The sequence below is a fragment of the Caenorhabditis briggsae genome (assembly GCF_000004555.2).
Source record: "Caenorhabditis briggsae AF16 supercontig from assembly CB4, cb25.NA_210, whole genome shotgun sequence".
NCBI classification, from domain to species: Eukaryota; Metazoa; Nematoda; class Chromadorea; order Rhabditida; family Rhabditidae; genus Caenorhabditis; species Caenorhabditis briggsae.
Genome location: NW_025543244.1, coordinates 1,688 through 24,739, shown reverse-complemented (window position 1 = coordinate 24,739; position 23,052 = coordinate 1,688). Strand labels below are relative to the sequence as shown.

At 38.6% G+C, this 23,052-nt stretch overlaps 6 protein-coding genes across 6 annotated transcripts; 3 read left to right on the top strand and 3 right to left on the bottom strand.

Moving 5' to 3' along the window:
• Positions 1-3,411: 3,411 nt before the first annotated feature.
• Positions 3,412-4,331, top strand: CBG24729 (the record flags this gene model as incomplete). Its single annotated transcript, XM_002648407.1, has 2 exons — positions 3,412-3,593; positions 3,698-4,331. Coding segments are annotated over 2 exons (816 nt in total), but the record flags the coding sequence as incomplete, so codon positions are not given.
• An 888-nt stretch (positions 4,332-5,219) lies between these two features.
• Positions 5,220-7,576, top strand: CBG26747 (the record flags this gene model as incomplete). The annotated part of the gene is made up of 3 exons (XM_045240885.1): positions 5,220-5,315; positions 6,900-7,334; positions 7,382-7,576. The coding sequence occupies 3 exons, from the start codon at positions 5,220-5,222 to the stop codon at positions 7,574-7,576; spliced, it is 726 nt and encodes a 241-aa protein (XP_045100743.1).
• Positions 7,577-7,944: 368 nt separating this feature from the next.
• Positions 7,945-8,868, bottom strand: CBG26746 (the record flags this gene model as incomplete). Its single annotated transcript, XM_045240884.1, has 3 exons — positions 7,945-8,067; positions 8,117-8,260; positions 8,308-8,868. 3 exons carry the CDS (start codon positions 8,866-8,868, stop codon positions 7,945-7,947), a joined length of 828 nt encoding a protein of 275 aa, XP_045100742.1.
• A 1,195-nt stretch (positions 8,869-10,063) lies between these two features.
• CBG24727 lies at positions 10,064-11,619 on the bottom strand (the record flags this gene model as incomplete). Its single annotated transcript, XM_045240883.1, has 4 exons — positions 10,064-10,348; positions 10,399-10,545; positions 10,592-11,017; positions 11,419-11,619. The coding sequence occupies 4 exons, from the start codon at positions 11,617-11,619 to the stop codon at positions 10,064-10,066; spliced, it is 1,059 nt and encodes a 352-aa protein (XP_045091405.1).
• Positions 11,620-11,952: 333 nt separating this feature from the next.
• Positions 11,953-19,879, top strand: CBG24726 (the record flags this gene model as incomplete). The annotated part of the gene is made up of 6 exons (XM_002648405.1): positions 11,953-12,258; positions 13,187-13,686; positions 14,657-14,856; positions 18,637-18,818; positions 18,934-19,395; positions 19,667-19,879. 6 exons carry the CDS (start codon positions 11,953-11,955, stop codon positions 19,877-19,879), a joined length of 1,863 nt encoding a protein of 620 aa, XP_002648451.1.
• Positions 19,880-20,940: 1,061 nt separating this feature from the next.
• Cbr-retr-1 lies at positions 20,941-22,677 on the bottom strand (the record flags this gene model as incomplete). The annotated part of the gene is made up of 1 exon (XM_002648404.1): positions 20,941-22,677. The coding sequence occupies one exon, from the start codon at positions 22,675-22,677 to the stop codon at positions 20,941-20,943; it is 1,737 nt and encodes a 578-aa protein (XP_002648450.1).
• Positions 22,678-23,052: the final 375 nt, after the last annotated feature.

Below are 23,052 nucleotides of genomic sequence, written 5' to 3'. Positions count from 1 at the left end.
CAGATCAGATAAATTCATGACCTTTGGCTGAATTGTTATTTTGCACTCTTCGTATTCTCCGGACCTTGCCCTTCAGGAAAAGAAATATTTTGGAACTCTTAAACGTCATCTTGATAGAGAATACTTTAAGTGAAAAAATGACACAAAAAAGGAGTAGTCCCGCTATTTCAATCGCAGCCCTCCTCGTTCTGGACCGATGGAATCAAAAAATTACCGGAGCGTTGCCAGACAACTATCTACTTCTTACTAATGAAACTTTTCTGTGTGTGTGTCTGTGTGTCCGTCTCGGACATTTACTTGAATAACTCCAAAGGGCATGGGACTCCTATAATGGTGTGTGGTATGTAGCCATGGACTACCGAGCGCTTCATGTCCATGGTGTCCTGGGCCTTCTAGCTTATAGGGAAGCTACAGTGTTGAGAATCGAAAATTTCAAAATTATGTTGAAACCCACTAAAACTTCAGGGAATTCTCAAAACGGTTCAGGCCTATCTATGTGTTGCCTACATAAAATTGAGCACAAATCTTCAAAACTTAACAATTTTTTTAATTCCTTTTTTTCGTATATTACATAAATTTCGATCCTGTGGACTACTGAAAATGGGTCATAGTAATTTTCTACAGAATACAAGGTTCTTAAGTTATGCGCAAAATTCTAGACCATTCCAGAAAATTCTAAAAAATTTCAGAACATTCTAGAAAATTCCAGAAAGTTTCAGAAAATTCCAGAAAGTTCCAGAACATTCTAGAAAATTTCAGAAGACTCTAGAACACTCTAGAGAATTCCAGGAATTTTCAGTACATTCTAGAAAGTTCTAGAATATTCTAGAACATGCTAGAAAATTCCAGGACATTCTAGAAAGTTCCTGAACACTCTAGAAAATTCCAGAAAGTTCCAGAACGTTCTAGAACATGCTAAAAATACCAGAGCATTCTAGAAAATTCCAAAAACTTCTAGAAAATTCCAGAAAGTTTCAGAACATTCTAGAAAGTTCTAGAACATTCTAGGAATTTTCAGATTATTTTAGAACATTCTAGAACATACTAGAAAATTCCAGAAAATTTTAAAAATTCCAGAAAATTTCAGAAGATTCTAGAACATTCTAGAACATTCTAGAACATGCTAGAAAATTACAGAAAATTCTAGAAAATTTCAAAAACTTACAAAAAATTTCAGAAAGTTTCAGAACATTCTAGAAAGTTCTAGAACATTCTAGGAATTTCCAGATTATTTTAGAACATTCTAGAACATACTAGAAAATTCCAGAAAATTTTTAAAATTACAGGAAGTTCCAGAAAGGTCCAGAACATTCCAGAACATGCTAGAAAATTCCAGAAAATTCTAGAAAATTCCAAAAACTTACAAAAAATTCCAGAAAGTTTCAGAACATTCTAGAAAGTTCTAGAACATTCTAGGAATTTCCAGATTATTATAAAACATTCTAGAACATACTAGAAAATTCCAGAGAATTTTAAAAATTACAGGAAGTTCCAGAAAATTCCAGAAAAGTCCAGAAAATTCTAGAAAATTTCAAAAAATTACAAAAAATTCAAGAAAGTTTCAGAGCATTCCAGAAAGTTCCACAACGTTCTCGAAAGTTCCAGAGCATTCTAGGAATTTCCAGAACATTCTAGAACATGCTAGAAAATTCCAGAAAGTTCCAAAAAATTACAGAAAGTTCGAGAACATTCCAGATAATTCCAGAACATTCTAGAAAATACTAAAAGTTCTAGAAAGATCCAGAAAACTCTAGAAAATTTCAAAAAGGGCTAGAAAATGCCAGAAATTTCGAGAATATTCCAGAAAACTCCAAAAGACCCAAAACATTCATGAAAGCTCTAGAAAAGTTCAAGAATATTCCAAAAAATTCCAGGAGGGTCTCGAACTTTCTCAAATTTTAGCTTTCTCTACAAAAATATTGCAACATTTTTTCTATACTTTCATTGTGATCTCGAACCAAAGGCTTAGAAATATTGATGTATGTAATTCAAAATTTCAGGAAAAACTCGGAAATGCAGAAATTCGACAATTAAGGATTTTAGGTTAAAAATTCGAGACTTTAGAAAATCAAACAATTGTATTCCCTTTTCAAGAAACATGTATTCTGTCATGTAGAAACTCGGAAATTCAGAAAATCGGATATCTTTTTTCTCAAAAAAGCGACAAGACTTAACAGAAATTATCAGAAAAATGAAAAAAAAAGTACGTCTGTTTTATCAGAGGTGGGCATCAAATAGATGTGGGCTTCTATTGGAGAAATTACGTTATCTAGAAATTCCCATATTAGTAAAATCCAAAATTTAAAAATTGAAATACTTGGAAGTTTCAGGCACTCGGAAAAGTGGAAAATCTAGACTTTAGAAATTCAAGTGTAAGATACAGTGAACGAAAGCCAGGAGGTTGAGCCCCCGATAGGGGCTCAAACCGACTGGTTGATGCTAATGAACGTTACTTTCACTGATCTAGCTCCCTCCGCATTGAGAAAAATTTGATCAAAAGTTTTGCCAAAAAAGAAAGAAACTTTCTTATCAACCTAATATTTCAGAATCTTCCCAGAATTTGGTTTATGTGTTGTGTAGTATAGGTTTGAATTGCAAACATAATTTAAACACTCTAATAGAATGACCCCCTTAACTTTTAAATTTGAGTCAATTTACCGTAAAACCTGTAAGAGAAGAGCCCCCTTATTTTTAACTTGCAGCGAGTTTATTTCGATTACTTGCAGCGAGTTTATTTCGATGGCAAGATATGAAAAATATGCCAACTGATAAATTGTTCATCATAATATCAGAAATGTTTTAGTCGTCAATCTATTACAGGTTTTACGGTCAAGTTTGAGCCAACTTATCTCGGTTCCTAGGAGAGATATAAAAAATCAGTCAAATGATAAAATGTTAGCAATGACATGATAAATAATTTTACAGTAAAAATCTCTTTGATATATTTGTAAGGAACCAAGATAGAGCTCAAAGTGCGCATATAGGGTGGGCTTCTATAAGAGCATTTACGGTAGGCCTCATTTTTCGACAAAAATGTCATATTCCAGATTCTTTTTCCATGTGGACATCTTCAATGTTTGCATTAAACTTTTTATGTGTAGTTTGATTTTCAACATCGTATAGTTAGCCACACCTTGAGTACAGATCACTGGAAAAAACAACCGAAACCAAAAGTTTAATATTATGTTTTTCGTTGAAGAGCGGAGAAAAAGGACGCGCGAGATTAAAGGCGCACACACTTTCTGGGCGCCGCGGGTCTCGAAGCGAACATGCCCGAACGGGCATGAAACTCGAATTTCGAAATCATTCTACGTGTTTTAACGAGTCACCCAGCCCACCCATCCGGGGAAGAGAGAAAAAGAGAAAAAGAGAGAAATGAGAGGGAAAAGAGATTAACTATAATTTTCAGAAGGAGCCAAAAGACAGTTCGTCGAGGAACTCAAGCAGAAGGCAGGAGAAGGGTTTAAACACCACATCGAGAGACTCAAGATGTTTCCGTTCGAAGCCAAAGCTACGTCCACGGCTGCCGCTTACAAGGCAGAGAACGACAAGAGAAATTCGTGGATTTCTCAGAAGAAGCTTCCAATGGACGAGTAGTCATTTCTGTTATACTTGTTGGACAGATCTAAGCAAATCGGGAGTAGTGCTTTGGCGAAGATCTCGGCTGCCTATCAAACAGCAAATGAAGGCATTTCAGCCATCGGAGCGTCTTTTGTGTCAGACATCATCAAGTCCAAAAGAAGAGAGGAAAGCCTGCTAAAGAAAAAGTAGTGAAAGTGACTATGGAGGATGTGCAGAAGATCACAATGTTGGCAATGAAAGAAGACAGTCCGGAGAGGGATCGAGACGCGTTGCTGGCAATTCTATCGTTCAATGTCATGCTAAGAGCATCGGAAGCCGCTAAGATCAAGTGGGCAGGAGTAACACAGAAAGACGAGATGATTGAGGTGCATGTAGAGAAGGCAAAGAATGACCAGTTGAGACTTGGAAGACGTTCGTTTTTCAACTACGAGCCAGGCAGCGATGCGGACATCTTGATGTGCCGATGGAGACTTCGAACCAATGGAAAGTGTCCATACGTCTTTTCACACCTGGACGGTTCGAAGAAGCTCTCGAAACAAGCCATTTCGACGCTCCCGACGAAGATGCTGGCAGCGATCGGGAAGCCGGGAGCGACTCATCACTGCTTCAGAAGAGGAGGAGCCAACCACATGGGGAGAATCGGGCATTCAATGGAGGAAATTCACTGCAGAGGAAGATGGAGATCGGCGGCAGGACTTCAGCGGTATCTCACTGATGGTCCAACAGCTCAAGGATGTCTACAGTCCTAGGCAGAGTTCGACGACGAGGACGACGAAGATAAATAATCCTGTAATATTTATAGGTCTAAATTGTTTTACTAGCTGTTTGTTGTGTTATACTAACTCCTCATAGATTATCATGTTCTATCAAATCTCAATTTTCTTTTGATCTCCCAAACATTTTCTCCCGATCTCCTATACCGTTTTCTCCCCGAATTCAAATTATTGATTTTATTGCAATATTTCTTGATTTCTTCTCGAGTGTGTGTGAGTTGCCACACTCGGTTGTATGTGTCTGTATCCTTTACACGACCTTATTATTCCACGTAAAACCTATTTAGTAATAAACATGTAACATAAATTCCTTTTTCGAGTGATGAAACAGAAAAACATATTCTCTTGAAGCGGAGAGAAAAGAGAACAATATTTATTTTGTTCAGGTTAGTTAGCTAGCCGTTTTTTTGGAACATATTGTGATGGGTGCGTTATTATTTGTTCAGTAGTAACCCAAAGTTCTGTACATAAACCCCTACAAAATTGCAACATTTTTGGTCTTTCTTATAATGCTGACAAAAATTTTCCTTTTCGTATATTTCCCTCTATTAGTATTCTCATGCGAATTTTTCGGACCAGGTGGATCAGGTGTGGCATCTTGAAGTAGCAAGTATCAAGAAACAATTTCCAGTTTAAGGTAGCTCCTCTCAGTCTGCAACGTTTGACGTATCATTTTTCGCCCCCCTGTCGTACACATATCCTCCAACTGATCAGGAATTTTATTAAGGACAATCTCCGAGTGAAGAATTTGCTCTTCGCCAAGTGAGGTCAGATTTTAAGTTGGCAATTGCCAAAGGTCTAACCGCCAATCAAATCTATCTTTATAAGCCACCAAAATTGGATATAAAATTCACACCTCAAGAAATGAAAATTGATGACCATGAGAGTTGTACAGAAGACGAAACATATGTGGAAATCGAGGGAACAGTTGTCTATAAATGTGAAAGTGTTCAGATCAATGTAGGTTTTTTAGAAACAGTCCTAAAACCGTTATCCAAGGGTACATCAAGTTTTTAGGGTGCATTGTTTCAAAAGGTCCAGAGGACCTAGTGATCTAGAGCGTTTGAGCCTAAAACGAAATAGTCTGTCAAAAATATTTTTTTCGTCCACCCAAATGTACCCTTGAAAAATTTGCCCTAAGAAGCAGATACACACTTTTTCGGTGTACCGTTGAATACTGGGTCATATAATTTTTTGTTTTGATTTTCACAACTCGAACCACACTAAGGATAACAACATCTACTAGAAAAGCTCCATCTAGTCAATCAACTCCTTCTTCTGAACCATCTACTTTTTCAACCTCGTCTTCTTCATCATCTAGTATTAGGTTGGCGGGAAAGTCTTTGTCACTTTTTCAATAGTTTATTTCTCAAAGAAAAAATAACCGAATAATTAATTATATTGTCCATCATTATCAACAACATGTCTCCAACGTTCCCTCAATTTATGGATTCCATTGCGGTAGAATCCAGCCGGGCGTGAGGCAAAGTATTGTTTGAGTGCCGCTTCGACCGCTCCACGGGAATTGAAGCTTCTTCCTTCGAAGGCACGTGTCATATCGCCAAATAACCAATAGTCGGAAGGAGCAAGATCAGGAGAATACGGGGGGTGAGGGAGAACATTCCATCCATATCCCATCAGCTCCTGCTTCACTTGTTTCGAAACATGTGGGCGAGCGTTATCATGTTGATAGTACACTTTCTTGTCTTTCAGGGCCGAACGGTCGACTGCTTTCTTGAGGTTTCGTAGTTGAGTAGTGTAGAGGTCTCCAGTTATTGTTTTGCCCTCGGGCAGAAGTTCCCAGTAGATGGGGCCGTCCACTCCCCACCACACAGAGAGCATAACTTTTTTCGGATAAAGGTCGGGTTTGGGGACATCCTGTGGGCTCTCTCCTTCTCCAACCCACTGGGATTTCCCGTGGTGATTATCGTAGAAGACCCACTTCTCATCTCCGGTTATTAGCCGGTCCAGCCATCGATCGCCCGCGTGGAGAGTGAGAAGAGTAATCGAATCGTCGACTCGGCGGTCAAGGTTGGCTTGAGTCAGGTGATGAGGTATGAATCGACCAAAAAGTTTTCTCATTCCAAGAGACTTCAAACCTTCAAGGACTGTGCTATGGTGAACTCCGAATGTGACAGCTAGTTCACGGCTAGATTGAAATGGATCCGATTGCAATGCGTGCTTCAGCTTGTCCAAATCCAACTCACGGGGTCTCCCAGAGCGATCCTTTTCATCGAGCGAGAAGTCATCTTTTTCGAAACGATGGACCAATTGCGAATAGTATTGTAGTGAGGGGCATGTGTGTTGTACACATTCTTCAAGAAAGTTTCCGAATCCTTCATCGTGGTGTGAGATAGGAAGAGGTAAATCAAAACATGTCTGATGTGAATTGCAGTGGGAACAAACATATCGTTTCAATTACAGATGAGGAGCAGGGAAGGAAATGGGGACTTGTTTATATGGAAGGTTCTTATCACCTTGTTATTCACTAGAGTCGATATCATACACAGCCTCCATATACGAGAACAGTGATTAAACAAACAGAGTGACAAAGACTTTCCCGCCAACCTAATATTTCAACTTCCTCTTCTATGTCTACTTCTGAACCATCTACTCCTCCTACTTCCTCTTCTATCCCTACTTCTGAACCATCTAATCCTTCCACTTCTTCTTCTACTCCTACTTCTGAACCATCTTCTCCTCCTACCCCTTCTTCTGAACCATCTACTCTTTCGACCTCGTCTTCTTCATCATCTAGTACCTCAACTTCCTCTTCTACGTCTACTCCTAAACCATCCTCCCCTCCCACTTCTTCATCTACCTCCACTTCTGAACCATCTACTCCTCCCACTTCTTCTTCTAGCCCTACTTCTAAACCATCTAGTACTCCTACTTCTTCTTCAACCGAACCACCGAACATCTTCTACCTCATCTAGTTCGACGAGTAAGCGTACGGAACCACCACGATTGGCCAAAAAGGTAAGCAATGTTTAGCACACACAATACTTTTTAACCCATGTTTTTAGCAAAAATCTCGTCCTCGGCGTAGCGCTTCTGAAGAAATCAAATTCGTGTTATTTGTGCAATCGATGAGCGTTACTGCCACTGCGACTCAATTTCTCACCGAGAATCAATGGAAAAATATTGGAAAATCTGTGCAGAAAATTCTCAAGGATCAGCGATGGATGTTCGAGGAAGAGTTGGATGTTGTGTTACTTTGAATAAATGTTAAAGATTTTTTTAAAGTTTACTATGAGTGAGAAAAAAGTTCAAGTTTGAGTTGATTTGTTTTGGCTCCTATGCAAGATATCAACAATTTTGCAACTTATAAAATGTTTCTGATGTTATTATAAACAATTTATCAATTGACTAATTTTCTATATATTTGACAGGAATTTAGATAAATTGACTTAAAATGAAAAAGTTAGGGTATAACATTTTTCTGCATCTCTAAAGCTCTGCTATCTGATGACGGGACGTTTGGAACTTGACTAACTTTAATATTGATTTTTGGGAGTATCATTTGAAACACTGCTTTTCGAATTGACCGATTCAGAGTCAGATACACGATACAAATAGATCCGGTTCCCTACTGCCACGTCACTTGTGTAACTAGAATCAACACTTCTGGAGCTGATATATACTGCATGTAGGTGTACATCAGAGCGCAGATGAAATGGAATATGCAAAAAAGAAAGGCTTGGAGGAGGACCTAAACAAAATCGATTGAAACCTAGACGTAATGGAAAATTGGTAATCACATTAATTTTATATTTAGAAAACTCGTTAGAATTTGACCCCGGCTTTTTGATGAACAAGTAAGCCAGATATCCATTCAAGGTTACTGTACCGATGGCCATAGAGAAGTTGTTGAAGATTTGAGCGAAATTTATGTAGAGAGCAGGCTGCAAATTTTTAGATAGTTTTTAAAATCAGAGAGGAAAATTGTTACATTCTTTCCAAGGCCCGGATCAAAAAACCAGGACATGTAAGCCGATGAGAAAAGTAGTGGTTTGGTTAGAAAGATACCGTAGAATCCATAAGAGCAGCAGAAAAATAACGAAACGTAAATTCTGGAGCCTTCGAAAAGCTTATGGATTCTCAACTCACAAAAATCACAAATTCTGATAACCGCTAAATTCAAACTAGTTATACAACACGCCATCCATGACCCGTATCCAATAGCTCCCAGTATGAATATAAGACGCGGGAAGTCACAATAAGAAACTCCAGCAAATCCAAGAATCCCAGTAACCACCGAGCCAATTAGGATGGATAACAAATAAAAGATTCCAAGAACAAACATCGCTTTATAAGCCGGCGTTTTCATCAATTCATGGGATGCGATGGCGATGAAACAGATAAGGTACAGTAGTATCAGTATTAACCCTGTCCAGCAAAAATAGGCTCCCCACAACTCTCTTCGAATTTCAGATGGTTTCGGCTCAGTTGGACATTGATAATAGTCTAGGTTCATTTCTAGTCCATTCCACAGCAAATAAGTTAATGACATTTGGAAGTCGGTAGAGATATAATCCATTTTCGTTGGAATGAGTAGGAATGTGTGGGCGTCAGAGCCAGTATGTGATGTTTATAATATTTGGAATATAAAACGTGGTCCCCATGGGATTATACACATATGACGGGTCTTGTTGTGAGTTAGAATACATTGTTATGATACAAACATTGTACCAGAAGTGAAAAAAAACTGTATATGTCTTGTCTATAGAAGTTTGTATATCTCCCAGGCTTTGAAAAATCTGGTATTAAATGAGAACTGTTTTTTGGAGTTACGGTATGCATTCTGACGTGATGGTGTACTGTCGTTAGTGTTCACACAGCGCGTGTCTAGCGCAACATCTTGCATCAGCGTAGCTCAGCGTAGCTCGGCGTGGCTCGGCGTAGCTCGGCGTAGCTCGGCGCAACTCAGCATAACTCAGCCGGTGTGCGGCACCTCCAACGCTAAGCCGACAAGTTCAAATCCTCGAGGGCTTGCATAAACAAAATTTCGAGAAAAATTTTTCTCTCTCACGTCCTTCCCCTCCTTCAAAACTTCATACAACAAAAGTCACAAAGTACAACTATGAAATTTCTCAATTCTTGGAAAGTCTAAAAATCACCTAATCCCCAAAATCTCTTGTCTAAACAATCTTTATCACATTTTAATTCTCTTTATAAACTTTGAAGCAGATGCTCTTCAGGAAACAACTTCTATTGTCTATTCAAAACAATCGCACGGGTGAACGAGTAAAAAAACGTGTAGAGAGCCCTCAAACCTGTAGAGGCGCTGTAGAGACACAGGTTTTATGACTACGAATTTTCAGACAAAATTCTTGGAAAGTCTAAAAATCCCCTAATCCCCAAAACTCTCATCTTAATTAAATTTTATCAACTTTCCACTTCCCTTTATAACATTCGAAGCAGATGCTCTCCAGGAAACAACTTCTAGGGAAATTCCTGGAATAAACTTGCACATTTCTGACAGACTTTATAAGATGCGCTTTTTTTTTAAATTTGAATATTTTAGATTAAAGTTTACTCTTCTTTTTTCATAAATTGAAGGCCCTCATCAATTTTTCCCGAACAATAAAAACAGTATTGTTTTGTTTTTTTTAGACATTTTTTCGATCACCAGACATTTCCCAATTGACTCCCAATGACGCATTGTCTGGCTTTATTCAGAAAACAAGAGAACATATATCAAACTTTCAATTAATAACTTGAGAAACTTCAAGCACTCTACTATCCATAACAATGAGAGTTGGACCAGGATCAACTTTTGTCAATATTTTAGGAAGTATCATCATGGCCACAGCCTTCCGGATCGATCGGTTCAAAGTTAAGTAGACCATACAAACGGACCCGGTTCCAAATTGCCAGCATAGCTGGCTGAGCAATATCAAACAATCCGGAGCTGACACGAATTGCATGTAAACGTAGAGAATCGAACCAATGAAATGGAAAATGCAGAAGAAGAATACTTGGAGAAGGATCTGGAATTTTTACCTTTGAATTTTTTTACGGGCTTAGTGAACCGGCTCACATTGATTTGAAATTTTGACAGTTTAAAGTTCCCACTTGTTCCAGGTTTCGTTAGTGCTAAATAAGCCAAGTACCCGTAAAAAATTACAGTGGCAAAAGCCATGATTCCATTGTTAATGGTGTGTGCCATATTGATATATAGGTTTGGCTGAAACTTTCTTCAAAACTTAGTCTGAAGTTAATACTTTCCCTACATCATTCCCTACTCCCGGATCAAAAAACCAAGACATGTGTGCAGGGGAAAATGTAACTGGTTTTGACAAAAACATAGCGTACAGGCCGTAAACCCAGAACATCACTATGAAAATGTAAATTCGGTGTCCATCGAAAACCTTGCGTATTTTCAAAGTCGTACACACATCGGTTATTCGAATAACTGCCAGTGTCATGCTGGTGATACAACATCCCATCCAGGAGCCGAGGCCCACACTTCCGAGTACGAAATGGAGTCGGGGGCAATCACAAAAAGTGATACCAAAGTAACCAAAGACACCAGTAGCTATCGAATGCACACATGTCGAAGACATGTCGTAGATACCAAGTATAAACATTGTTTTGTATGCTGGAGTTTTCATGAGGTCATTTGTAGCGATCGCTATGAAACATATGAGGTAGAGAACCTAAAAATTGGGATTATATAGGGCTTTAACAATGGTATAACTAAAAGATTGTCATCAGTTGACAGATTTTTGAGATTTTCTATAGGAACCGCTTTGTCAAGTCAGCGCGTATTGGTTATACGGTATTTGTTCTAATAGCAACACTTTCAGCTCAATTATCTCGGTTCCTGTGAAACATATCAAACATTTGTCAATTGATAAAATTTAGATGATATTACGATTAACATTTTGTCAACTGACCACTTTTTGATATCTCTCATGGAAACCGAGATAATTAAGCACAAAGTGCAAGTATCGGATGGGCTTATATTGCGTAACGCAAATACGGTACGCTTTACAATCAGCAAACAAGAAGTAGAAGCGAAAGCTCGAGGTACGCTGGGGCGCAATTTCTGACTCACCAAAATAGCGAAGCCACTAAAAAAGAAGTAAGTTCCCCACAACTTTCTGGAAACTGCTTGAGGTCTCAATGCGACGTCATCTGGACAAGAGTAATATTCTCTGTTTAATTGAAGCCCATTCAAAATGAAATAGGTCAGTGACATGTCATAGTCGGCGAAGATATAATCCATACTTGTCAAGTGAGGTGAAGGCAATGACATGTTTATAGGATTGTGTTGTTATAGACAGGCTCCCAAGAGATGAGATTTTTATTAATATCCGGCCTAAGCCTTTAATTAAAAACCAAAGACACTCTGAAAAAATTCCAGTTAAAAAGTGCTGGAATTCTCAATTATCAGCAAAAAGTTCGTCTTTGTTGCTGAAATGTGTTTCTTAGTTGAAATAAAAATAACAATTTCCAATTTTTCCAATAGGATTTCCAGGTTAAGCCTGGTTGGGACTGTTGTCGTACTCTTGGGACCGTTCTCAGGACATTGGGACCGTTATCGAAACAATGGGACCGTTGTCGCAATTCTTGGGACCGGGGTCCGATGATGGGACCGACGGCCCCACTTTGGGACCGTTCTTTCCGGAAAGAGCCAGCCCTTCGAGGAGTTGAACTTATGGGCACATTGTCGGATTTGATTTGTTGCTACCAGATGAGCTATGGTGGCCCAAGCTTCGCAACCGATCGATGTACTTTCTATACACCGGGACGTCAGAATGCATACCGTAACTCCAAAAAAACCGTAAAAGTTAATACCCGACTTTCATTAAAATATCTTACAACGGAAGTCACAAACTATCACTACGAAATTTCAGACACAATTCTTGGAAAGTCTAAAAATCACCTAATTCTTGTAAACTATTTTCTTAATCGAATTTTATCACCTTTAACTTCCCTTTTTAAACTTTGTAAAACATGCTCCAGGAAACAACTTCTAGTGATATTCCTGGAATAAATTTGCACGTTTTTTGCTGACTGACTTTATAAGGAGCAGCTGTTTTTTAACTTAACTAGTTCATAATAAAGTTTCATATTGTTACTCAACTAAAACTTTTTGCATTCAGTTACTCCAAAATGTGCAGCACACAAGAAGACACCATTTTTCTTGATTCTCCATTCGTCTACTCGCTTCTGCTTCATATAATGACTGCGTTGTCTACTCCTGTACACATTTTGGGACTTTATATTATCTTATTCAGAACTCCAAAATCAATGGGGTCGGTAAAATGGTACTTATTCAATTTGCAAATATGGATTGTTCTGTTTGACATTTCCGTTGGCTTTTTCACTATTCCAGTACTATTATTGCCACGTTTTGCTATGTTTCCAATGGGGATTTTGAAAGTTCTGGGAGTTCCTAGCTTTATTCAAACGTTCTCAGTATTTGCGTTATTGGGATGTGAGTGTAAAACTTGACACGGATTTTCATGAACCTCACACAAGTTACAGTTATGATGATTTCGATAATCGCTATATTCAAAAATCGATTTTTCGCTGTCTGCAGTTTTAGATGGAAAAAGTTCTGTGTCAAATGGAAACGAACATGGATAATGCTCCATTACTTCGGTGTGATTGTAGCTTTAATAATTTTCGGGTTCATGTCGCCAAATCAAGAAATGGCAAAGCAGAGACTTTTAGAGGTGAGCCATCGTAGCTCAGATGGTAGCAACGTGGCACCTTCAACAGTGGTACCACAAGTTGAACTCCTAGAAAGGTGCATATGAACAAACTTTCTAGAAAAAATATTTTTCATGCTCTTTAAGAGTTCAAACTTCTTCCAGGCACTCCCATGTTTACCTGCTTATATCCGAACATCTCCAATTTTTATCGCATGTGAAGACTACACGTATCAGCTTCTACTGATGGTATTTTTCACCACACTGGCATGTTTAGAAGTTTTGTTTTTTGCAATTTCCATTGGCTGGCACTCGATTCAACAACTTCGTACCAAACAAATCTCGTCGAAAACTTTCAAAATGCAACGAAATTTCTTTTTCGCTGTATTAATCCAAATCGGGGTCCCAATGGTATTACTACTATTTCCATTCGGTTACCAATGGATGGCTGTAGTATGCAATTATTACAATCAGGCATATAACAATTTGTCGATGATCACCGAAGCGATGCATGGATTGGTGTCTACTATTGTTACACTTTTGGTGCATCGACCGTATCGGAAAATATTATTTTCTATGATGACTAGACATTTTGGGATATTTGCTCATAATGGAATATGCTGTAAAAATAAGAGGAATATAGTTTCACCTGTATTTCTGTACTGGTTAAGAATGAAATTTTTTATTTTAAATATTTTCATCGGACAACTGAAAATGGAGTGAAATGGTTAATGGATTTAAAGGGACAGGAAAATCAAAGAGTCCGAAAATCTCAGAAAGGATCTTTATTTTGGCACAGTGCCAAATTTCTGATCTAGCTGTACAGGCTCTACCTTAATCTATCAACTTTGTGGCAGTGTAAAGCCGCAAAGCAGAGATCCTCAGATCATATACACTGTAGTTTCTGTTTATCACTAGAAAATGATTTCTGAGTCATCTGTCCAGTGATTGGCTCAGCCGCTCATTTTCAAGTAAGCAAACAGGAGCACGACATATTTCGTCACATATGCACGGGGTTTGTTGTTTGCTCTGAGAAATAACGGTAGGGATCAAAATGTTACCAAACTCGCATTTTGCAAAAAAAGGGGGATTTGAAAGCTACAGTACATATGTCATTTACTTTCCGTTTTTTTTCACCCTTTTCTCACTGTCAGTTCCATGATATTTTTTCGAACAGCGTAAAACCTATATGAGAAGGGCCGGCCTTTTTGTTCCAAGCTACCACCGGAGGGTCCTTCTATTAGAGGGGCTCTTTTATTGAAGGGGCTCTTCTAATACAGGTTTCACAGTAAACCAATTAACTCAAGAGTCCGGTATTCTAAATTTTACCATTGTTTTGAGTTCCAATTACCGTAAACACTATAATAGAAGTCGTTCACCCCTTGTTTTGACTTTGAACCCATATATCTTGGTTCTTGTGAAAGATATCGAAAAGTTGTCAATTGAAAAAATGTTGTTAACATTATGATAAACATTTTATCAGTTTACCACTTTTTGATATCTGTTAAAGGAACCAAGACATACGGGCTTAAAGAGCAATTATAGGTTTGTCTTTAATTAGAATGTTGAACAGTAAATTAAACTTCCAATTTATAACTACATTTTTTGTACTTCAATATTTACTAATTTTTACAGCTACGGTATAGAAATGCAAAGTTTTTCAGACATGTTCTACTACCAAAGACACAGGTCGGTTGCTCGCTGGAGGAGCACCGTGATAAGAGAAGAAATTCGCTGGGAATTGAGAAACGAAGATTTTGTGAACCTCGATACCCTTGTGTATATGGATATGGAAGTTTACTACTATGAAATTAATGTCTATAAAATGGATGACTGTAAAGTTTACCCTGCAATCGACTTTGGACATAGATTGGAAATAAGTTTTAGAAAACATATGATGGAAATTTTGGAATTTTCAGCTACAATTGGGAGGATAATTGGGTCGGGAAGAACCACGTTTTCGTGAAGAACGGTTACCGATATGTTTGTGAATATTCGAGAATGGTCAACTGCTAATGATTTTTGAAAATTGTATTTATTTATGTGAAATGCCAAAGTTTGAATTCCCAATAGGGTTATCTGTGTTAAATAAGCAGTACCTTGATAACTTGATCTACAGCTTGTTGCTGATTTGGTTCGAGACATATTGACACAACGACCAAAATAAAGGGTAAAAGATAATGAAATCCAATCCACCAGATTCTCACTTTTGACCAAACTAACGAATAACTGTGAAAGAGTGTACAGTACCAGCTCTCAAATAGAATAGTTGTGGAAACTGCGAACACTGAAAACCTAATTTTCTTTCTCTAATACCCAAAATACCAATATTACATGCTATACTACCAACTAATAATTCTACCTGCATTTCACACGATGTTCCTAGAAAGTTAATGGCGCCAAATGGAGCTCCGGCTATAGCTGGAAGCATCAAATAAGGGGAATCAAGAGCGGTTAGCAAATAGTGAAACTGTAAAACCATGGCATGATAGGTGATAAGGTTGAACTTAAGGACATTTAAATAAGAGTTTTCTAGAATACTGTAGATGCAGAAAATGTGAATCGATGATCCAAGGATAGTGATTGTGTTAAGGAAATTTGATAGGAAGTTGAAGGAAGCGAAAATATAAGTATCACAATTACTCATATTTCGAAACTACGGAAAAAAAAACTTCTGACAGGAAACTTTCGTGATTTCACAAACAGGTGGTTTTTTTAATATTAATTTTTCATGAGAGCTATACATTTTCTTAGAAATCGACAGACTTTCTTCAAATCGTCATGAATGTGTGTCCAGAATGTAGTCAAAGTTGGTTTGGTTCAATTGATTTCTTATCCGGGGTACTCCATTTCTCTGCTTTCATCGGAATCCCGTTCCATATCTATTGCTTCTATTGCATTCTGTGCAGGTCTTCTGCAAACTTGAAGACGTTGAAATGGAATATTCTGAATTATCACAGCTCGATTTTATTCTTCAGTTATTCTATCACGGTTCTAGCGTCTCCGTATGTATTCCTTCCATATATGGTGGGAGCACCTTTCGGAGTTTTGACATATTTCGAAATTCCTGTTGACGTTCAAGTGGCGTTTCTGGTGGCCAGCTTAGCATGTACGTTTGGCGTGAAAAGACGGCACTTCGAAACCGCGACACTTCGAAACCAGTCATTTCGAAAACGCGGTATTACAGGCGAATTGATAGATTTCAGACTACGAAACGTATTCATGATTTTAATATATGCTTTTCATGATTGAACACACTCTTAAATTCGAAAAAATCTGAACATTTTTACTTAAGATACTTAAAGGAGGCCAGACATCAAAAATTTCAAAAATTTCATTTTTACTCAAAAGATATAACTCTGAAGTATAAATATAGCTATGTACTTACAAACCTGAAAAAAAAACACTTCAAGGACGAAAAAATGCTCTTTTTTGTCTCCCTAATTTCTTCACTAGCTTGCTGCTGCGGCGTCGCTTCATAATGTGAAAAACGCGATGGTCGCCTCTTACACGCGTAGTGTAGTGGGTACGCTCTAGGCTAGTATTCAGGAGGTCAGAGGTTCAATCCCTGCTGGTGTTTTTACTTTTTTCTTCCCTTGTTTCCTTCGGATTGAACTTTTTGAACTCGGAATTTCTGAAGGGCTACCAGCGTGCCGCCGAGGCCTCGCTCCGAGGTACCAAAATCAGTTGAAAATGAAGAAACGTGTTTTATTATGTTAACAAATAAATTATGAAAAAAACACAATTAATTTTTAGAAAGAGGCATAACAATTGAAAAAAAACCACATAATTAAAACAATCCTCGTGCAGGGCTGGTCGTCGGAAGGTGAAGGAAGCAGTAAAAATGGAGACGTCTCTGAAAACCCCAGTCATGAAACAGTTTTTTATTCCTAGAGTAATAACGAGAAGTAATGAGATAAATAGGAACAGTGAAGAAACGGTTATCGAAGAGAAAATAGTTTTTTTCGCATGCCTATAAAAAACACCGGCGACTGGAAAAATAATCGGTCGATAGAACTTTAAATTTACATGAAAAATTGACTTTTATATGGGTTTTATAATAAATAAGAAAAAAGAGTTTTTTTAATTTTTGAAGTCGTTAAAAATTGAAAAAAATAAAGTCGGGAAATAAAAAAATAAAAATGTTTGCGCGTGGGATTGCGTGCTTTAGGTGCGAACACCGCGACGGCAAAATACACATTCCCTGAAATTTTCCCCGAAATTTTTGCTGTCTGCCCTCCTTTAAGATACTTTTTACTTAAGATTTTTTTGAATTTTTTAAATTTCAGAATGAGTGAGAAAAAACATGTTTGAAAAACATAAATATGTTTTTGTAGTCTGAGATTCGGTATCCCGAATCCCGAATCCCGAACCCCGTATCCCAACCCAGAAATCCGGAATCCCGAATCCAGAATCCCGAATCCCGAATCCGGACTCAGGAATCTGAAATCCGGACCCAGGAATTCGGATCCAGGAATCCGAAATCTGGACCCAGAAATCTGTATCCTTTCTCCGGTCCCCTCTAGGGAGCCCCGAAAAGGGAGAACTGATTCTTCCCTCTACTTTCTCTTCCTTTATAGTGATCTTATCTCACTGACAAGGGAAGTGTTTTCAGAGGGGCGTTGAGAATTAGCTCAAAATTTGTACAAAGGTACTTTCGAACATGCTGAATACGATTTCAGCAATATCTCGGTCATAACCCTAATAGGAACAAAAATATGGGCTCTCAAAGTGTTTTCAGTACTAAATTTTGCCCAAAAACTTGCATTTTTCGAGCTTTAAAACTCCTTTTCCAGGATTTTTTCAAGCGGGAAACTCTTTTTTGATCATTTCTCTATCATCTGAAACATTTTTTGTACAATTAAAAAAAAAATTTTTTCGATTTTTTTTTTGAAAAAAAAATCATCATGGGGTACCCCACACTTTAAAACTGATTTTTTGAGAAATTTTTTTTGAAAGTGCAAAAAAGTCTTTCAAACATTCAGAAGTGATAGAAACATTATTTTCACAGAATTTGGCAGCTCGATTTCGTCTGTGAGCCCTGATAATGCCCAAAATCTGATAATTGCAAGAAATTTGAAAAACTGTAACTTCCCAAATATTGCTCAAAATCGCACGGAATACACAGAAATATGTAAAGATCATTTGGGTGATAGATTTGGTGGTGTTACACTCAAAAAAGAGCAAGACGGAGCAATTCCGAGAGTCGAAAGTTTTGCTTTTGGGCGATAGGACAAGTCGAAAAAACACTATTTCAAAATTTCTTCAAAATTTCAAACGCCTTCTTTTTCACTTTGAAAACGTCGGGAATTCATGAAATAAGTATAATTTATTATTCAGGGGACCAAAATGGATATCGAAAATTCGTCTTGAAAAAACCAAAAACCTTCAATTAGACACATACCTGATCTCTCTGTCCAGGTTCAGCTCAATCGGCTAACTTTAAGTGGATACAACGGCGCGCGACATACATACCAACATACGGAATTTGGTGAATGTTATTAGTAATGATCGCCGGTATTACCACGGGTTCTAAATTACCGGTTTCGAAATAGCTGGTTTCGAAATGTCGCAGTTTCGAAATGTTGTACTTTTCAAGAGCAAAAATTTTTCAGTGCTATCGGTTTCGTCAACGGTGTTGTTCGAAAGTTGGTTTCATAAATTTATTTCGTCCCAAATTTGGAAAAAGGCTAGAATTTTGTGGATAGCACTTCATTATTGCAGTCTACCAGTTCTAGTGTGGATAGCGATGGAGCAGGCGCCAGAGCAAGACAGAGCAAAGGATATGTTCCTAGAAGTAAGTAAAAGGGCTCTGTTCCAATTTAGATAATCCCTGATACATCTGAATTGGAACACAGCAAAGCGATACTGTGCCTTTTTTGTTTACTACATTTGAAGATTTTTATCTTCAGCTTCTTCCTCGCATCCCATCAGGATTTAACACAAATCACATTTTCGTACTCACCCAAAATTCATTAGCCATCGTCATCGCATTTACCACCCTAATTCTGATTCTGATTGCTGAGAGCCTATTCTTCACAATGCTCACTCTTCTATTCTCATCTGAAAATCCCAGAGTATCTCAAGAAACCCTTCGGAAACAGTCTGGATTCTTGGGCAAACTTCATTTACAAGTTTTGATTCCAATTCTAACTTTAATCTTCAGTGTAGCCTATGGCATCATTTCTTCTTGTTTGGGTTATTATAATCAAGTTTTGAACAATTTATTTGTATCGAGTGCCGGATTTCATGGGATTTTGTCTTCAATAGTTTTGATATTTATGTATGAGGATTATCGAAAACTATTTCGAAGGAACACGGTGAAGCAGAGCCCTGGCAACGAAATGGCGTTCGAGAGAAGGAATAGTGGAGTTGTAACAAATTGAGAAGTTTTAATTTTGGAATCTGTTTTGTTTCAATGAATTGAAAAAAATAAATTTGGTTGTTCAATTTTGATTTTTGAAATATAATAATTTTAAAAAAAACTCTTGTCATTTCGGGCCCATAAGTTCAGCTCTCAACTCTTTGAGGGGTTTATAAGAACAGAATTCCGAGAAATGTGTGTTTTTTCCTTGAACTTTTAATTACTTTTCTTGCTAACACCTCTGTCTTTTCTTGCTAACACCTCTGTCGGCGAATGTTCAGTGGATTGATGCGAATACGGAAGTCGGAACACAGTTGAAACCGCTCGTCACCACGGCACCAGATGAGTACAAATCAGCACAGGAGCTCATAAGATATCTGGAGCAAGTATTGGTGAAACACCCGGGAGTGGAGCGGGACAAGGAGAAAATGGAAAGCGGCGAGCCGATGAGGAAGAGGATCAAGGAGGAGGAAAGTATGAGTAGAAGAAGATAAATATCGTGTATAATTGTATTTACTAACTTGTTGAGTTATTATTAACGTATCAAGAATAGATTATTGTAGGTTATTTTAAGTGAGTATAAGTAGTAGTTTAGTAGTAGTAGTTAAGTATTAATTGTTTTGTATTGTAATAGTAGGAATATCAGTAAAATAATAGTATAAGTAGTCAGCATAGGTGACTAACAGCATACGGGAGAAGAATGTTAGTCAAGCCACAGGTGCTTCTGGTCGGCCAGGGGTCCGAATTTCTTCACGGGGGGGAAGTTGCCCAGGCAAGCTACCCCCAAACCCTTTCTGCAGTTCCCTGTGCGCTTGCAACGACGCTCCGCTGTTCGGCTGAGGACAAGCGCGCCAACCGGGTGTGTTTGAATTAGAGTTAGTTTTTGAACAGATTGTGTGTCAGTTTGGACGATTTACGTCAAGTTTAGAGTTATCTTTTGGTGATATTGTTGTTCGTTATTAATTATACGGAATAATAAATATTATTTTTGTATAAAACCGTGTTTTTCTTTGTATTTTGTGTATCTGGACCTTAATACCCCGATTAATCGGAGGCAATTCATTCTCATTCTCCGGGATACATTGAGAGTTCATATCCAAAATGTTATGAAAAAACGAAATATGAGTAATGGCAAACCGACCAATATATTCCTTGAGAATGATTTTATAAAACACCTGCCAAGAGGTGTTAGCAAGAAAAGTAATTAAAAGTTCAAGGAAAAAACACACATTTCTCGGAATTCTGTTCTTATAAACCCCTCAAAGAGTTGAGAGCTGAACTTATGGGCCCGAAATGACAAGAGTTTTTTTTTAAATTATTATATTTCAAAAATCAAAATTGAACAACCAAATTTATTTTTTTCAATTCATTGAAACAAAACAGATTCCAAAATTAAAACTTCTCAATTTGTTACAACTCCACTATTCCTTCTCTCGAACGCCATTTCGTTGCCAGGGCTCTGCTTCACCGTGTTCCTTCACTTTCCCCTTCCTCTTTCCTCTTCCAGTACCTACTACCGTCTCCCCTTTCTTTCTGCGCATCTGAATCTGCTCTCTTATGCGGACTTTTTTTTTCCCTGCCACTCGCTCTTCGCTGGTCTGTCTGCTTTCCTGAACCCCTGTCTTCTGTTATCCTCATTCTCTTGCTGAAGCACAATGTCTTTGATAAACTCATATTGTTCCCTCTTAGGAACTTCATGTCTTTTCATGTTCATGAGCTTCTGCATCATCTGGTCATCTCGCAACGCCTTCATGAGCTTCGTCACTCGTAGCTGCGACAACGTCTCCTCATCCATCTCTGGGAACGCTATTCGGGACCATTTCTCTACTTCTATACAGTACTCCCACATTCGCTGTCTCGGCCTTCGCCTTAAATCTTCGAACTCATTGTATGCTTCCGCTTCTCTGTCTCCCTGTCTCCTTTTCAACTTTTCAGCAAATTCTTTGAACAACTCTTCAATTGGACGCTCGAATCTTTTCGGAAGCGACTTAAAGAGTGTTCTCGCTGCCCCTTTCAGAAACTTATCTTCCAATATTGCCAACAAATCTTCATCCCTTTCAGTCACGTGCCGATATTTCAACAAAAACGACCGTTTGAACTCTTTTACTTCTCCTTTCTTATCAAACACCGCTGGCTCTGGCAACACGTTCGCTCTCATTAGCTTATTTAGGCACTGTATCATCTTTGAGCTACTTCCCTTCGACACACTGGAGCCCGTTTCACTTTTCCCTTTCCTTGCACCGCTTGTCTCTTTGAGCTTCACACTCTCGCGCTCTCTTCCCATACTGTCTCTAGGCATACCAACATAATCGCCGCTTGTGAAATCCCAGTCTTCTACTTTTTTCCGCCAGCCATCTTCACTTTCTATTTCCCTTCTTCCCATAATTCCGTTTCTCTTCGCCTCACCTCTCTTTTGGCTCTCTGGCTCTGGCCATGCACTCGATGATCCTCTCGAATCGACCGATTGTGTTCCGGGCCTCCTGTAGCGCTCCTGAATCACCAATTTACTTCTTTCCTGGTCTCTTTTTTCTTTACCTGTTGACTGCTCCATCATTTGCCGCAGTTCCTTCGCCGTTTTCCTCTCCAGCTTCCATGCCCTTTCCAGTCTTTCCATTTCCTTCTCACACCCTTCTTTCTCTATTTGGACTGCATCCAATTGCAGTTGCAAGTCTTCTGCTTCGGCTCTGGCCTTCTCCAATCGTTGTCTCAACTCGTCGTTTTGGCGCTCCCAATTTTCCTGCAAAAATTTCCACTCATTATCACTTTTCTCCACTTCCTCATCTGCTACTCTTTCTTTGCGACCCGCGCCACTAATAGCTGCCTGCAACTCGCTGAAATTTTCAATTCCGTGATCCCTCATCATTCTCATAACTATTCTCTCCCATTTCCCACTGTCTAGCTCTCTGTGCCGCTTCGCTAGTTGTTCCACGAACTGTTGCACCGGTTTCAGAACCACGTCTCTCACTCGCGCAGTTAAATTCGTATATCTGTATATCTGTTCCCGCATGTCTTCCATCAACTTCTCACCGCTACCGACAAACTCAGCGAACGCTAACACTAGCTTTTTTCTCTCTCTGAGTGATACCTGCGTCGAGTTCCCGTCTCCCAGAGTTGCAGCACTCTTCCTCGACTTTTCCGCCGCTTCCAGCACATCCTGTTCTTCCGGTTCCAGCCCGTCTCCCCACTTTCCTCCTTCTTCAACGATTCCTTTGCTTCCACGGTTGTTTCCTCCGTCTCCCTCCTGTTGTTCCCACTCCATATGCTCCGCGTTCTTCTTTGACTGTTGTGACATTCCTGAAAACACACTTTACTTCAAAAGAATGTTTTTTCGGCGTTCTTCTTTGTTGTTTTTCCGATAGGCCTTCACCTAATCGTACTTTGCGTTGATCAATTTCACAATAATTTCCTGCCGGTTCCTTCAAACTCGGAGAAATTATTGCGACCCTACAAAACGAGAAAACTCGGTCGGCCTTCACCTGCCCGAATTTCCTCTTCGCAAATTCTACAAGAACTTCCTGCCGGTTCCTTCAAACTCGGAGAGATTCTTGCAAAATTCACTAAGTTAATTTTCACAACAATCCTCTCACTGGTTCCTTCAAACTCTGGAGAAAATTGATGCAAAAACAACGAAAAAAGGCTCTTTATTAATTTTCACAACAATCCTCTC